This window comes from Phoca vitulina, unplaced genomic scaffold (genome assembly GCF_004348235.1).
Source record: "Phoca vitulina isolate PV1807 unplaced genomic scaffold, GSC_HSeal_1.0 scaffold40, whole genome shotgun sequence".
NCBI classification, from domain to species: Eukaryota; Metazoa; Chordata; class Mammalia; order Carnivora; family Phocidae; genus Phoca; species Phoca vitulina.
The window spans coordinates 13,087,731-13,104,700 of record NW_022589743.1 but is presented as its reverse complement, the minus strand read 5'-3'; the positions used below and the strand labels follow the sequence as shown (position 1 = coordinate 13,104,700).

At 37.3% G+C, this 16,970-nt stretch overlaps 1 protein-coding gene across 1 annotated transcript in view; it reads right to left on the bottom strand.

Moving 5' to 3' along the window:
- BRIP1 (BRCA1 interacting protein C-terminal helicase 1) overlaps window positions 1–13,429 on the bottom strand; it is a 176,572-nt gene extending 163,143 nt beyond the window's left edge. The window contains exons 1-3 of the mRNA XM_032428708.1: window positions 13,325–13,429; window positions 12,102–12,213; window positions 10,065–10,238 (exon numbers count right to left, since the gene is read on the bottom strand). Coding sequence (XP_032284599.1) covers window positions 10,065–10,238; window positions 12,102–12,213; window positions 13,325–13,417 — 379 coding nt within the window. The 5' untranslated portion in view covers window positions 13,418–13,429. The remainder of the gene's footprint in view (window positions 1–10,064; window positions 10,239–12,101; window positions 12,214–13,324) is intronic.
- Window positions 13,430–16,970: the final 3,541 nt, after the last annotated feature.

Genomic DNA, 16,970 nt, shown 5'->3' with positions numbered 1-16,970 from the left:
AAGATTCTCTCTCTACTCTGCACCCCCCCCACCCACCACTCACACTCTTGAGTGCTCTAAATAAATATATAAATAAACAAATATCACTATATTCTAAAATCTTAATGGTCTTGTCTTTCATACTTAGGTTTTTTTTTTTTTCTTTTTTTTTGACCTATACAATTCAATTTTATTAGTATCAGGCAGTGGGCTAAAAGTTTTACATAGATCAGCTCCTTCTACCATCCCATGAAGTAGCAATTATTATTTTACAGTACATAGAAAGATGGAGTAAGTGCCCAAGGTAAACAATGGAATTGATTCCAAACCTGTTTCCGACATAATCCAAAACCTTTTTGTTTTTTTAAGATTTTATTTTTAAGTAATCTCTACACCAAACAGAGGGCCAGAACTCACAACCCAGAGATCAAGAATCACATGCTCTACTGACTAACCCAGACAGATGCCCCTTTTTAACTTTTTTTTTTTAAAGTAAGCTCTATGCCCAACATGGGGCTTGAACTCACAACCCTGAGACCAAGAGTTCCATGCTCTACCCACTGAGCCAGACAGGTGCCCCCAATAGCTTGAAGTTTTAAAAAGTTACCAACTAATATAAGCTCACTGTAAAAGATTTAAGCAAATTAGAAGTATAAATAAGAAATAGTAAAATGCCGGGGCGCCTGGGTGGCTCAGTCGTTAAGTGTCTGCCTTCGGCTCAGGTCATGATCCCAGGGTCCTGGGTTCGAGCCCCACATTGGGCTCCCTGCTCAGCAGGAAGCCTGCTTCTCCCTCTCCCACTCCCCCTGCTTGTGTTCCCTCTCTCGCTATGTCTCTCTCTGTGAAATAAATAAAATCTTTAAAAAAAAAAAAAGAAATAGTAAAATGCCATCCACTTCCCTCCCTCCCTCCCCCACTTGCTCATTTCTAATTCTTCCTCTCTGAACTAATCACTACTTATCTTTCAGAATGAATCCTTCCGGATGACTTTCTTTTTTTCATCATTTTTTTTTCATCTTCATAAGTGTACTCTTTTATCCCCATCCTATAAATCCCCCACCCCCCACTCACTTCGCCTCTGGTAACCATCAATTTGTTCTCTATATTTAAGAGTCTGTTTCTTGGTTTGTCTCTGCTTTTTTTTCCTTGGCTCATTTGTTTTGTTTCTTAAATCCCATACATGAGTGAAATCATATGGTATTTGTCTTTCTCTGACTGGCCTAACATTATACTTTCTAGTTCTATGTTGTTGGAAATGACAAGATTTCATTCTTTTTATGACTGAATAATATTCCGTTGTATATATATATACCACATCTTCTTATCCATTCATCTATCAATGGATACTTGGGCTGCTATCAATGGATACAAAGTCATAGTTTGGCTATTCAATTAATGCTGCAATAAATATAAGAGTCCATGTATCCCTTTGATTTAGTGTTTTTGTATTTTGGGGGGTAAATACCCAGTAGTGCAATTCCTAGATTGTAGGGTAGTTCTGTTTTTTTTCTTCCTTTGTTTTTAAAGATTTTATTTATTTGACAGACAGAAAGAGAGTATAAGCAGGGGTGAAGGGGCAGAGGGAGAGGGACAAGCAGCCCCCACTGAGCAGGGAGCCCAATGCAGGGCTCGATCCCAGGACCCCGAGATTATGACCTGAGCTGAACTCAAACACATAACTGACTGAGTCACCCAGGTGCCCCAGGGTAGTCCTATGTTTAATTTTTTGAGGAACCTCCATACTGTTTTCTACAGTGGCTACACCAATTTGCATTCCCACCAACAGTGCAAGAGGGTTTCTTTATCTCCACATCCTTACCAACACTTGTTTTCTTGTGTTTTTGATTTTAGCCATTCTAACAGGTATGAGGTAGTATCTCATGTAGTTTTGATTTGCAGTTCCTTGATGATGAGTGATGCTGACCATCTTTTCACGTGTGTTGGCCATCTATATGTCTTCTTCGGAGAAATATCTGCTCATGTCTTCTATCCATTTTTTAATTGAATTATTTTTTTGGGTATTGAGTTGTATCAGTTCTTTACACATTTTGGATACTAACGTTTTCAGATATTTCATTTGCAAATATCTTTTCCCATTCAGGAGGTTGCCTTTTAGTTGTGTTGCTTGCTTTCTTTGCTGCACAGAAGCTTTTTATTTTGATGTAGTCCCAGTAATTTGTTTTTGCTTTTATTTCCCTTGCCTTAGGAGACATATCTAGAAAAATGTTGCTATAGCCAATGTCAGAGATTACTGCCTGTCCTTTCTTCAAGGATTTTTATGGTTTCAGGTCTTACATTTAGGTCTTTGATCCATTTTGAGTTTATTTTTATGTATGGTGAAAGAAAGTGGTCCAGTTTCATTCTTTGGCATGTGGCTGTCCAGTTTTCCCAACACCATTTTTTTAGGAGACTCTCTTTTCCATTGTATACTCCTTCTTCCTTTGTCAAAGACTAATTGACCATGTAATTGTGGGTTTATTTCTGGGTTTTCTTGATATGTGGATCTGTGGGTCTATTTTTGGCCAGTATCATACTATTTTAATTACTACTGCTTTACACTGTAATTTGAACTGTGGAATTGTGGTACCTCTAGTTTTGTTTTTCTTTTTCAAGATTGCTTTGGTTATTGAAGCAAAACAATCAAAGTCATATGTCACATCAATAAGAGAAAGGATAAAAGCCATATGATCATTTCAATAGATGCAAAAAAAGCATTTGACAAAGTACAACATCCATTCATGATAAAAACCCTCTGCAATGCAGGTCTAAGGGACCATATCTCAACATAATAAAGGCCTTATATGAAAAACCCACAACGAACATCATATTTAATGGTGAAAAACTGAGAGCCTAAGGTCAGGAACAAGACAAGGATGTCCACTCTCATCACTTTAATCAATATAGTACTGGAAGACCTAGTCACAGTGATTAGACAACCTAAAGAAATAAAAGGCATCCAAATTGGTAAGGAAGAAGTAAAACTTTCCCTATTTGTAGATGACATAATACTATATACAGAAAACCCTAAACACTCCCCCAAAAAACTACTAGAGCTGATAAATGAATTTGGTAAATTTTCAGGATACAATATCAATGTACAGAAATCTGTTGCATTCCTATACACTTATAATGAAGCAGCAAAAAGAGAACTTAAGAAAATGATCCCATTTACAACTGCACCAAAAACAATAAAATACCTGGGAATAAACTTAACCAAAGAGGTGAAAGACCTGTACTCTGAAAACTATAAAACACTGATGAAAGAAATTCTAGGCGACTCAAAGAAATGCAAATACATTCCATGCTCATGGGCTGGAAGAACAAAGATTGTTAAAAATGCCTAAACTACTGAAAGCAATCTACAGATTTAATGCAATCCCTATCAAAATACCAACAGCATTTTTCACAGAACTAGAACAAACAATCCTAAAATTTGTATGGAACCACAAAAGGCCTTTCATACCTCAATCTTTAATCTGCCTGGAATGAATTTTTGTGTATGGCATAAAGTAGGACTCCAATTTAAATTTTTTCATAAGGATATCTAAGTACCGCTTATAAAAAAAAAAAGTCCCTACTTAGTCCTCTGCTCTGTAAACATGCCTTTTTTTTTTTTTTTTAAAGTAGGCTCCACACCAGCATGGAGCCCAATGCAGACACTTACCCAACTGAGCCACCCGGGCACCCCTAGACATTACTTCTATAAATAATCAAGTTTCTAGACAGATGTGGAACTGAATTTGGGTTCTCTATTGTTTTCCACTGGTCTAACACTGTGCTAATATTAAAATGTTCTAATTACTATAGCTTTATATATAAAAAATCAGGATATCTCATAGATAAAGTCCTCTCACCTTGACCTGGTTCTTGAAGAATGTCTTAGTCCTTTGCGTTTCCATATATATTTTAGAAAAGACATATAATTTTGAGCTCTGTGATTTTTTTGTCAAACTGGTAAAATACCCACAAAATGAATCTAGATCTTGGTTCTCAACTGGGGCACTTTTAATACCCCAAGTCCCAACCCAGGGGACATTGGGCATAGACATTTCTAGTTGTCAAAAAAGACAGGAATACTACTGGCATCTAGTGGGTTGAGACCTAGGAGATGCTGCTAAACATCCCACAATGCATAGGACAGCCCCCATAACAAAGAATTATCCCATTCAAAATATAATAGTGCCTTTGTTGAGAAACTCTGCTCCAAATAAATCAAGGGGCAAATTTGTATGGGCCCACTAAAGGGTAGGAAATATCCACCCAAAACAATAATTTAGTTTTAGAAAAACTGAATTGCCATGTGCCAAAATTAGATTAACCCCAACTCATTTTTTAAAAATCACATTATATGCATATAAAAAAAGGCTTATCTTCTTGTTCTTTATATTTATAGCAGGGGAGTTTGTAGGAAGTTTATCAAAGTCTTTAAAATATAACATATAAAGAAACAAGATCTATCTAGAATATTAAAAAAAAAAAACCTCCTAGAAATTAGTTAAGAAACAACCCAATAGAAAAATGGACAAACAACTTAAATAGGCAATTCACTAAAGGGGATATGCAAATAACCAATAAACATATAAAAAGATGCTCAACCTCAGTCACCAGAGAAATACCAATTAAAATTCAGGAGAGGGCTCCTGGGTGGCTCAGTTGGTTAAGCGACTGCCTTCGGTCAGGTCACGATCCTGGAGTCCCGGGATCGAGTCCCGCATCGGGCTCCCTGCTCACCGGGGAGTCTGCTTCTCCCTCTGACCCTCCCCCCTCTCATGCTCTCTCTCTCATTCTCTCTCTCTCTCAAATAAATAAAATCTTTAAAAAAAAAAAAATTAAAAATTCAGGAGAACACCACAGATGCACCAGAACAGCTAAAATTTTAAACAACTGGAAATATTAAGTGTTAACAGGAATATTGAACAATGTAACTTCCAAATACTGCTAGATGTAGGGCAGAAGGGTAAATAAATTGGTTCAACCACTTTGGAAAATGTTAGCAATATCTATTATAGCTGAACATAAGCACACACTATGACCAGCAATTCCATTTCTACGTATATATCTAGTAAAAAATATCCATTTGCACTAGAATGAACAAGAATGTTGATAATGTAAGACTGTTGAATCACAGACCTGTACCTCTGAAACAAATACATTATATGTTAAAAAAAAAAAAAGGAAGATAGCAGGAGGGGAAGAATGAAGGGGGGGAAATCGGAGGGGGAGACTATGGACTCTGAGAGACTATGAACTCTGAGAAACAAACTGAGGGTTCTAGAGGGGAGGGGGGTGGGAGGATGGGTTAGCCTGGTGATGGGTATTAAAGAGGGCACGTTCTGCATGGAGCACTGGGTGTTATACGCAAACAATGAATCATGGAACACTACATCAAAAACTAATGATGTAATGTATGGTGATTAATATAACATAATAATAAATTTTAAAAATAAATAAAAAAAATAAAATCTCTATAATCCCCCCAAAAAAATGTTGATAATAGCATTAATAACCAAAAATAAAAACCACTCAAATGCCTAACAGCTGTAGAGCAGATTAATAAACGGTAAAAATAATATACAAAAACTAGTACTATATGCAACAATACCAATGAATCTCAAAAATACAATGTTAAGCAAAAGCAGACAGGCAGCACAATGTGCAAGAGTACACATGTAATTCCATTTCTTTGGAGGTAAAAATCATCAATGGTGACAGAAGGGAGGATAGCAATTAGGGAGGGCCTCTACGGTAGAGGTTATGTCCCATGTTTTTTATCTAGGTGGTAGTTACATGACTGTTTACTTTGTGAAAATTCATCAAGCTTATACACTTACAATCCCTGAACTTTTCTGTAATTAGGTTATATCGTATTAAAGAACTTACTTAAAAATACAGAGTATCAAAATATAACCCTGATTCCATCTGATTCTTCAAGAGACTATTCTAAACAACTTTAACTCACAGTCACATTAAAATGCAGGTTGCATATATATTGACAACTGATTTTTTACAAAGGCACAAAGGCAAAGCAGTGGATAAAATAGCTTTTTCAATAAATGGTGCCAAACAATTAAATATCCATATGCAAAATAAATGAACTTGGATCTATACCTCACACGATCTACAAAATTAACTAGAAATAGATCTCAAGCTAAAAGTAAAAGCTAAAATCATATTTGATAAAAAAAAAATTTGTACTCAAAATATATAAAGAACTCTCAAAACTTAACAGCAAGAAAAAAAAACAAAAAACAAGCAGAAGATTTGAACAGACATTTCATCAAAGATACAGATGGCTAATAAGCACATGAAAAGATGCTCAACTGTCGTAAGTGACTAGGGAAATGCATATTAAAACCACAATGAGATACCACTACATACCTATCAGAATGGTAAAAAAGACTGACCATACAAAGTACTGACAAGGATGTAAAGAAATGGGAACTCCCAACCACCGTTGGTGGGAATGTAAAATGGTAAAACCACTTTGGGAAACAGTTTGGAAGTTTCTTACAAAGTTAAACATAAGTGATCCAGTTATTTTTAGTATTTACTCTAAAAAAATGAAAGCACATGTCCATCACAAAGACTTATACAGAGATTTTCACAGTAGCTTTATATGTAATAGCTTAAAACTAGAAACAATTCAAATATACATCAGTAGGTGACTGGATAAACAATTTGTAGTATATCCATACGATAGAATATTACTCAACAATAAATATTAACAAACTGCAAACTGTCGATACATGCAACATGGATAAATTTCAAAAGAATTATGTTTCACAACAAACACAACAAAAGAATTATGTTAAGTGAAAGAAGCTAGACAAATAAGTGTACAAACTACGATTCCATGTAAATAAACTCTAAAAAAAATGCAAACTAATCTACAAGCAAATCAGTGGTTGTTTGGAAAGAGTGAGTCATGGAGGCTTGGGAAGGAGGGAGATAACAAAGGGGCAAGAGAAAACTTTTGAAAGTGATGGACATGTTCACTATCCTGATACTTTAATGGAGATACACCTATGTCAAAACTTATCAAAGTGTACCATTTATATATATAGTTACATCAAGTATATTTCAATAAGGCTGTTTTAAAAAAAATACAGGTTGTAGGGGCACCTGGGTGGCTTAGTCAGTTAAGCGTCTGCCTTTGGCTCAGGTCATGATCCCAGGGTCCTGGGATCAGGCCCCCAGCTGGGGTCCCTGTTTGGTGGTGAGCCTGCTTCTCCCTCTTCCTCTGCTGCTCCCCCTGCTTGTGCTCTCTCTCTCTTTCAAATAAATAAATAAAATCTTAAAAAAAAACAGGTTGTATATAAACATAAACCAGAATTCCTTTAATTATCTCAAAGTCAATTCCATTCATTCATACAACATATATTTATCTAGCACCCACCATATGCCAGGCACTCTGCTAAGTACTAAAAATACAATGATAAGGGGCGCCTGGGTGGCCCAGATGGTTAAATGTCTGCCTTCGGCTCAGGTCATGATCCCAGGGTCCTGGGATCGAGCCCCACATCGGGCTCCTGGCTCAGCAGGGAGCCTGCTTCTCCCTCTGCCTCTGCCTCTCCCCCTCCTCATGCTCTCTCTCTCTGTATCTCTGTGTCTCAAATGAATAAATAAAATCTTAAAAAAAAATGCTTTAAAAAAAATAAAAATACAATGATAAGCAAACTGACACGGTCCCGGACCTCAAGGAGTATACAGTCTGCTACAGGAAGCAGAGCTTGATAAATGATGTACACAGGCATATGGATAATGCCAACTGTGACAAGTGCTATGAAGGAGAGGCACAGTGAGAGGACAGAATATAACAGGGAAACCAAATCTAGTCTGACAGAAAGGTCAGTATGGCTCCTTCAAGGAAATGACATTTAAGCTGAGACCTAAAGGAAATGCAGGATAACAAATGGAAGATGGGACTTTCCTCAGAAGAAACACTAACATAAACAAAGGCTCTGAGGCAGGCGAAAGCATGATCCTCTTAAGGAACGGAAAGCCAAAAGGGCTAAGGGTCAAAACAGTATAGGCAACACTATTGGTCACCTCTCCAGCATGTATTCAACCACCTCTTCCTCATTCCTAACAGAATCATACTTTAGTTCAAGCAGCTACCCTCCTCCACACATGGTCATGTGTTTTAGAGGAAGATAACTCCATCCTTCGTTTTAGAAGTGGATACTATTTAGGGGCACCAGGGTGGCTCAGTTGGTTAAGTGCCTGACTCTTGATTTCGTCTCAGGTCGTGATCTCAGGGTCATGAGATGGAGCCCCACATGGGACTCCGTGCTTATCAGGAGTCTGCTTGAGATTTTCTCCCTCTCCCTCTGCTCTTCCCTCTGTCTCTCTCCCTCCACCAAATAAATAAATAAAATCTAAAAAAAAAAAAAAAAAAAAAAAAGACGTGGATACTCTTTAGACTTAAGTCAATCATGGCAACCTCTTTTCTTCCTGCCAGTGATTAAAGGATGGCATGAGTAAAAGCAGGAAAAGAAGTTATTACATGCTCTAACCAAGAGATGGCACTTTGGACTAAGGAGGTATCAGTGGAGATAGAGGAGAAATAAGGAAGAACAAAGTGTATAGGATGTCTCCTCAGTTTTTGGCTTAGGTAAATAATGGTTGTTAATCCTTTCCATATACTCAAAGCCAAAGAAATATTTTTAAAAATTAATAATCTTGTGATATTCTTTGTATACTTCTCTTTAAAAAATCTAGTAAGAACTGTTTCAGGATCATATTTAAAACATACCTGATTCTCTACTCAGCCATAAAAAAGGATGAAATATTGGCATTTGTGACAACATGGATGGACCTAGAGGGTATTATGCTAAGTGAAGTAAGTCAGAGAAAGACAAATACAATATGATTTCACTTATATGTGGAATCTAAAAAACAAATGAATAAACAAACAAAAAGCAGAAATAGACCCATAAATACAGAGAACAAAGTGATGGTTGCCAGAAAGAAATGGAAGATACATGCTTCCAGTTACAGAATAAATAAGTCACAGGGATAAAAGGTACAGCATAGGGAATACAGTCAATGGCACTGTAATAGCATAAGGTGACGGATGGTAGACATACTTGTGGTGAGCACAGAATAACACCTAGACTTGTTGAATCACTATGTTGTACACCTGAAACTAATGTATGTATTATAGTATGCCAACTATACTTCAATTAAAAAAACTAATGTATGTTAAAAAAAAAAAGCCTCATATAAGATATACTGTCCTCAGAAGTTCAGGCAAACTCATAAGGATGAATAAATGAGGCTAATTGCATTTTGTCTTACAAATCAGTGTTTTTTTAGGGGTGCCTGGGTGGCTCAGTCGTTAAGCGTCTGCCTTCCGCTCAGGTCATGATCCCAGGGTCCTGGGATCGAGCCCCTGCATCGGACTCCTTGCTCGGCGGGAAGCCTGCTTCTCCCACTCCCCCTGCTGTGTTCCCTTTCTCACTGTGTCTCTCTCTGTCAAATAAATAAATAAAATCTTTAAAAAAAAAAAAACAAATCAGTGTGTTTTTTAAAATTCTAACATGTAATTTTTTTTTAAGATTTTATTTATTTATTTGAGAGAGACAGAGGGAGGCACGGGTGCACGCAAATGGAGGGAGGAGCAGAGGGAGAGGAAAGAGCGAATTCCGAGCAGTCTCCCCAGGTAGCAGTCCCCCCACCTAGTGCAGAGCCCAACCAGGGGCTCAATCCCACAACCCCGAGATCACCACCTGAGTGGAAACCAAGAGTTGGATGCCCAACTGATTAAGCCATTCAGGAACCCCAAAAATTCTAACACATAATTAACAATACTGCCTACAAATAAGATCAATTTCTAAATATCATTTATTGTGCATTGCCTTCTTCAAAAAATGATTTAAGCTAGCAAAATGTCTGAATAAATTAAAAGTCAAGCCAATAAAACAGTCCAAGGATATCTGACTAACCTATGTGTTATCTAAAAATAATTCCAGAGAAATTAGGTGGAGATAAATAGTCAATTATGCTAAACAAATTTAAGTCTCACAACAGCAATAATTAAGGCTACTACAGATACCAACAGAGCCAGGCTAAATATAAACTACCTTGACAAGTTGATGAAGTGTCATTTCTTTCAGAAGGTGGTGTACTTGGACCGTTGAAATGATGTGAAGTTCCTTGGTTCAAGTCAATGTTTGTAAAATTCTTTGAATGGCATACACAACAACATGATGATGGTACTTCAGCTTTTTTATTTAAGCTTTCATCCACTGGCTTCCCTAAAAAAAATGAAAGAACCCAAGTTGTAATATTTCTCTTTAAAAAACATTAATCTTCCTCTGTAACTACGGTGAGCGACCACCCAGTTTGCACGAGATTGGGAGGTTTCCTAAGATACAAGATTTTCAGTGCTAAACTGGAAAAGTACCTGGCAGATATAAGCAAGTCGGTCACCCTATCTCCCGCAACAAATTACAAGAGAGAAACACTTACACCAGAAACACTTAGAGAGAAGTTATCATCAATTTACATAATTTGTAAAAATCTGGTAATAGTCAAAGAATAATAATGTTAACCACTTGGGTATTCATTTATATTGAGATTTATTAAAATATCAAGCAGGGAAGATTAAAATAAAGACCTAAAGTATATTCTTAATTACTACTATTTCCCTGAAGAAACAAAGCTCAATACATTAAATAATGTAAATATATAAGGGTTAAATCATTCCCACTTTATGTATCTATTTCAAACAGAAACATGTTTCATGATGTATCAATTCTGATACACGTATCAAAATATATTTTAAGGCCAATATTCAAATAAAACAGGTAATTTTTAATACTTAAATAGAATACATAACTTTAACGGAGGTCTACATTGTGTGCCTACATGTATACTACCCTTGATCTTAGCCAAAAGGCCAAGAAGCAATGGCCTACATGTATAAATACACAGTTCACAGATACTAAAAAAAGGTGAATAATTAATCTATTTTCTATGAACAGTATTGACATTATTTTCCCATCTGTACTACATAAATACTACTAATTCTATTTTTCAGTCTCCCATTAAAATTTTAAATTATTAACAGATTATCTCACTTTTCCCCAAAGAGTAACATCATTAACACTCAAAATGAACAACAAAAGTTATAAAATATTTACTCTTTAATAGTCTTATCAGGAGCACATTTCCTTTTAAAAAACATATATATACACACACACACACATAAAAATACATATGTACATACCTACATACACTCATGGTTAACTTTAAATTCTCCTAATACTTTAGGTCAAATCCATCTAATTATGTAACTAAAATATATCCAATACTGTATTTCAGATTTATTAGGTATGTTAGCTAGTCTTTCATAAAAGTGAATGTTACTAGGCCTTTGTTAGCAAATAAAGTAAAAGTAATAGAAAATAATATGTATTTATGAAAACAATATTATAATAAACTTTTGCTTATCTGGCATCCAAACAAGTAGAAAAATCAATTAGAATATTTTCCTTATATATTCTATGGTCTGATGTTATAAAGAAGGGACAGATAAGGAAATACATTAAAGGATTTATTCAAAGCAATTATTTGTGTATGTTATAGCATCATGACAGGCCCATCTCTTACATCTTTTACATACAAAATATCATAATCATTTTCATAATAACTAAGCATCCAAGATTCTTATTAGATTCTGAATCATCAAATAAAGGACTATATTATGTTCAAAACTGTTTTAGAATTAACAACATATTTTGCTCTGTAACTTGGGGCAACTGGATGACTCCGTTGGTTAAGCATCTGCCTTCTGCTCAGGTCATGATCTCAGGGTCCTGAGATCAAGCCCCACATCAGGCTCCCTGTTCAAGCGGGTAGCCTGTGCTTCTCCCTCTCCCTCTGCTCTTCTCCCTGCTCCCTTGCTCACTCGCTCTTTCTCAAATAAATAAATAAAATAAAATAATATAAAATAAAAAAGGAAGATATACAACTTATAAAGAAATACCTTAAAAGAGAATCTGTACTTAAATTAGCTAGCTAGAACATGGTTGAGTCATTTTGGATAAAAAGTACTTTATTAAAATATTTTTTTCTGGTCCCACTAAGGAACCTGAAGGTATCAACCAACTACTTACCACTAAGAGACTGTTGCCATGCTAAAGCAGAACAAAGTAAGGCTAAGCTTTTCCCACTTCCTGTAGGGCTCTCCAACAAACAATGTTGCTTACTATTTAATCCTCTGACAATCTACGGACACAAAAACAATAAAAATATCAATAAACAATTTACTTCATTAGGGTCTCTCTCCATCAGAAGTACAAATACAATGAGAAGTAAGGTTGCACTTCCAGGAGCACAGCAATAGCAGAAGGGAGAAAACCTAAACTTTATTCCTTTATACCTCTCCCTAAAATTATTATGGCCTTCAAAGCATATCAAGCAAAAAAGAAATGAAAAAAAGTAATTTATGCCTTAATCATTTCTGTAAAACTAGAATATAGCACATCAATATCTTTGATGAAAACTTAATGGAGGATACTGCTGCTCATTGGAGTGTAAACTGTTAAAACCACTCAGTACAGAAATTAACAATTCCTAGGAAAGTTGAAGATCCCCAACTCTAACAAGTCCAGTCCTATGTATATACTCCAAACTTTTCACACATGAACACAAGGAAGCCTGTATAAGAAAGTTCATAGCAGCATTGTTTATAATTGCTAAAGAATGTAAACAACTTAAAAGTCTATCAAAAGAAAATGGACAAAAAAATTCTGGTACATTCAGATAATGGAATACTATATAGCAAGTAAAATGGATTAACAATCAACAGGCCTCTTAAAAATGTTAAGCAAAAAAAAGTCAACTTCAGCAGGTAGGTATAGTATCATATCATTATGCAACATTTAAAACATGTGAAATAAATACTGTTGCTCACAAACAAGATATAAAGTAAATATGGTAAAATAATCAGATTTAACAAAGTTGGAAAGTTGGTTTACTTAAGTTTGTATATTAATTTTCTATATGACAACTATCTCAAAAAAATTATGGTGAGAAATATACTGTTCTGTGTAATGTATAGCAAATATTTTGTAGAAAGCACTAATTCTGCAAAGTAAATAGAAGTTCCAACTGAGATGAGAACATTTTTCAGAATGTTCTCCTTTGTCTCCATTATAACAATGGACAGATACAGTTTAGCAGTGATCAGTATTATTTTTCCAAGTTTAGATGTTCTTCAATGAACCCGGCAAATATTTTCAATCCATTTACTATCTGGAAAAATGAATGTAGTCTCATGAATTATAAGCACCTGTATCTTAATAAAGACTTAAAATAACTATTGAAAAATACTTACAGAATTCATCATAGCAAGCTGTGATGGGTAAGCTTTATAAGGAAAGGTAATCTTCACCCCACCAATTGTATATTCAGACCAAACTGAAGACATAATGCTTTACTATTTACTTCAGATTCCTAACTGCAACAGAAATGAAAATCAATATTGAAACAATACCAAAGAAAACCAGATATCCAACACTAGGACAGATGTCTGGAAATAAAAATTGGAACAAGTGTTTAAGCAAAACAAATGGGAAAGTAAAAGAATTTCCTAGTCTTATAAATCACAGTGGTTGACAGCATGTCTTGGAATCTGACAAATGTGGATTTGTATTCCTGCTGTGCCAAAGCTGTGGACTAGGAGTTAGTATAAACTCTAGACCAGGTTCTGAAAACAACTCATATACGTTACCTTGATCATGTCTCTTCACTTCTCTAAACTAAGATCCTTATCTGTAATAACCCCTAACTTAAAAACTGTTATGAGGGAGAAAATGCCTTGGCACTAAGTAGGTGCCCAATAATTCTTACTTAAAAATCAGTGGGGGGGGGGGGCGCCTGGGTGGCTCAGTCGTTAGGCGTCTGCTTTCCGCTCAGGTCATGATCCCAGGGTCCTGGGATCGAGCCCGCATCGGGCTCCCTGCTCGGCGGGAAGCCTGCTTCTCCCTCTCCCCCTGCTTGTGTTCCCTCTCTCGCTGTGTCTCTCTCTGTCAAATAAATAAATGAAATCTTAAAAAAAAAAAAACTTCTCACTTCTCCACAGGTCAAGATCTCAGGGTCCTGGGATCAAGCCCCACAGGGGCTCCCCGTTCAGCAGGGAGTCTGCTTGTCCCTCTGCCTCTCCCCACGCTAGTTCTCTCTGTCTAATAAATAAAATCTTTAAAAAACAATAAAGTAGAGGGGCACCTGGGTGGCTCAGTTGGTTAAGATTCTGCCTTCAGCTCAGGCCATGATCCCAGGGCTCAGGGATGGAGCCCCATATCTGGCTCCTTGCTCAGCTGGGAGCCTGCTTCTCCCTCTGTACAGAAATGTGCGCAAAACTCCAGTATCTAAAACAGAAGTGATCTACTTTAATCCCCCCACCCTTCTAAACCACCTTTTCTGAACCTAAGATACATAGATATAATTCAGCAACTGTGATCTCTTGTTATTGCATGTGGAAGTTTCTGTGCATGACTGCATTCTTCTGAAAAGAGAGTCCATAGATTTCTCATTCCCAGAAATATACACTAAAGAAATAACTGAAAAGAGAGGGGGTAAATGATATACACTGGTATCACTTTGCAAAAGTGAGAAAAAATAGTAAACTCAATCTGGGGATGGAGGGATGGTTGAAATAGCAATGCAACTGATTAGAAAGCCAGTAAGAACCTTAACCATAGCCTGTGTGTTCCAAAAGAAACACTATTCTAACGTATTTTCCAGTTCTAATATTTTGTGATTCTGTGAAGCTCTGAGAATGAGATTTGGTGGAATCCAACCCTTTAATCTGAACCAACAACTCAACGCTGGCCTAGTTACTCGGATATAACCTGGAAGTCAATCCAACCCCAGCCCCAGTTGTGGCAACAGGCATCTCAAAATGGGGTAGCTTCCCCCATACAATGGAATAAAGCAAACAAAAACAAAAACACAGCAGGATTATCTGCCTCCCGCCGTCGCCCACAGCTGCCAAGAGTTAGCGCGAGGCCCCCGGCTATATTAACAGGCCTCCGCTCCCGGGGGCGGAGAACAGGTTCCCTTCTCCCCAGGTTTTCGTCCTCACACTTCCTTCCTCCCTCAGCCCGTGGAGATCCCAGAGTCCCTAGCGATCCAGTCCACACCGAGGGGCCAGCGGGGAGTTTGGGCGAAAGCAGAAAGCACTCTTCCCGCAGGCTTCGCGCTCTCCCCCGGGGAGACAGACTTGCCTGTCCTGAAGAAAACTGAAGCACCGCGGACTGGGCTCCGAATCACAGGAGAAAAGGAAACAGATATCCGCAAGCAAATACAGTGGAGCTCTGGCAAAGAGGGTCACAGGCCTCTCTCTCTTCCTCAGCGGGCTGCTACTACCCGGGCCTGGTCGCAGGGTCGGGGGTGCTCAGCCTTCCTCCTCCAGTTCTCATCAGTCCTCTCAACAACGCTCTCCCGGACAAATTCCCGCCTCCCACCCCTTCGACTCCCGGCATCCAATCGCCGGACGAGCTCAGACAGCCAATCACCTGCCAGGACTAGATATCAAGCAACCAATTCTGGCGCAAGGCTAGGAGACGAGCACTCTGGCACCCAATGGAAGCCTTCGTAATAAGAATGGACCCAAGGTACTTGGCGGCACCGGAAGGCGAATAGCAGAAGAGGGAACAACTCGTCCAAATCTTACGGATTTAAAGGGAAAGAGTTCTCTCCGTTTGGCTTTTTGCAACCGGTTATTTAACCCGTGCATAGATTTCTTGGAAATTCGAAGTCTCTATTCGTAAAGTCTGTAGACCAACAGAGTTCTCCGAGCATTCATCAGTACCACTCAATTCAAATTCGAACTTACAAGTAGCCGGGCTATCGAAAAGATTGAGGCGGGAATTGCCAGACTGAGCCAAACCAGGAGAAAAGGTTCGATGACAACCGTCTACAGGACCTCGTAATATTTAAGTCTTTCCCAGATACCAAATTAAACCAGACAAACGCTCGCGAGGTCTTCCAGCACCAGATGACTTCTACCTCTATTAAGGCTCAGCCACCTCTGTCCCTCCCGAGACCGGTTTATTCTTCTTTGCCAAGAAGTACACTTAAATTTCCTCAAAACTAGGTTAATCGTGATCTCTCTGAATTGTCATTTTTAAAGAGTTCCGTATAACCTAAACTTGGCTAAAATACTAGGGTCCTGAGACATTTTCTCAGATTCGAGAAACTGGTTTGGGAGAGAGGTTTGCGGCAAGAGGGTGCAGCAGGAGGGGAACTGATTTGTTTGCCTCACTTTCATTTTACTACATTGTCCCCAAATGACAAAACATAGTCATGAAAATAAATTCTGCCCTTTACTCATCTCGGACTCAAAAATTTATCCTAAATAAGTAATCTAAAAGAAAGAAAAAGTAGTAATACCTCAATTTATAACGGTGCCTAATATTGGAAAAAAAAAAAAACTTCCCAGTATAGTAACAGGGGAGATGGTTATATCAATTCAGTCATCATGAAGCCAATAAAATTATAAAAATAAATTACTATAAACCATAATTATAAAAATAAAGCAACTTGCAAAAAACAATTTCATATAAAATTAAATGAAAAAAGAAGACTCCAACTTGGTACTATAAATTCCATTATGTGACAATATGTGTGCACAAGCAAAGATGAAGAGAAAGTACTAAAAATGTAACTTATTTTTTAGACAGTGAAGGATAATTTATAAAAATAAGTCCTCAAAAATACCTTCAAATTGTTACTCTGCATTTATAAATTTTTTTAATATCTAATCTTTTAAGTAACTGCTCCAGGGTAGCTATTCTGATTTTCCTCTCCTAAATTCCTAAGGCTCTCAACTGACTCTAACCTTGTATTGCCATTTGATGTATGTGGCATAACAGAAAGGGACACAGAATCTGGAGCCAGTCCTGGATACCAGTCCTTAGAAATGTCCCTTTCAAGTTAGTAGCAGTGAAATGAAACACAAAAAACTACAAGTTCATTTG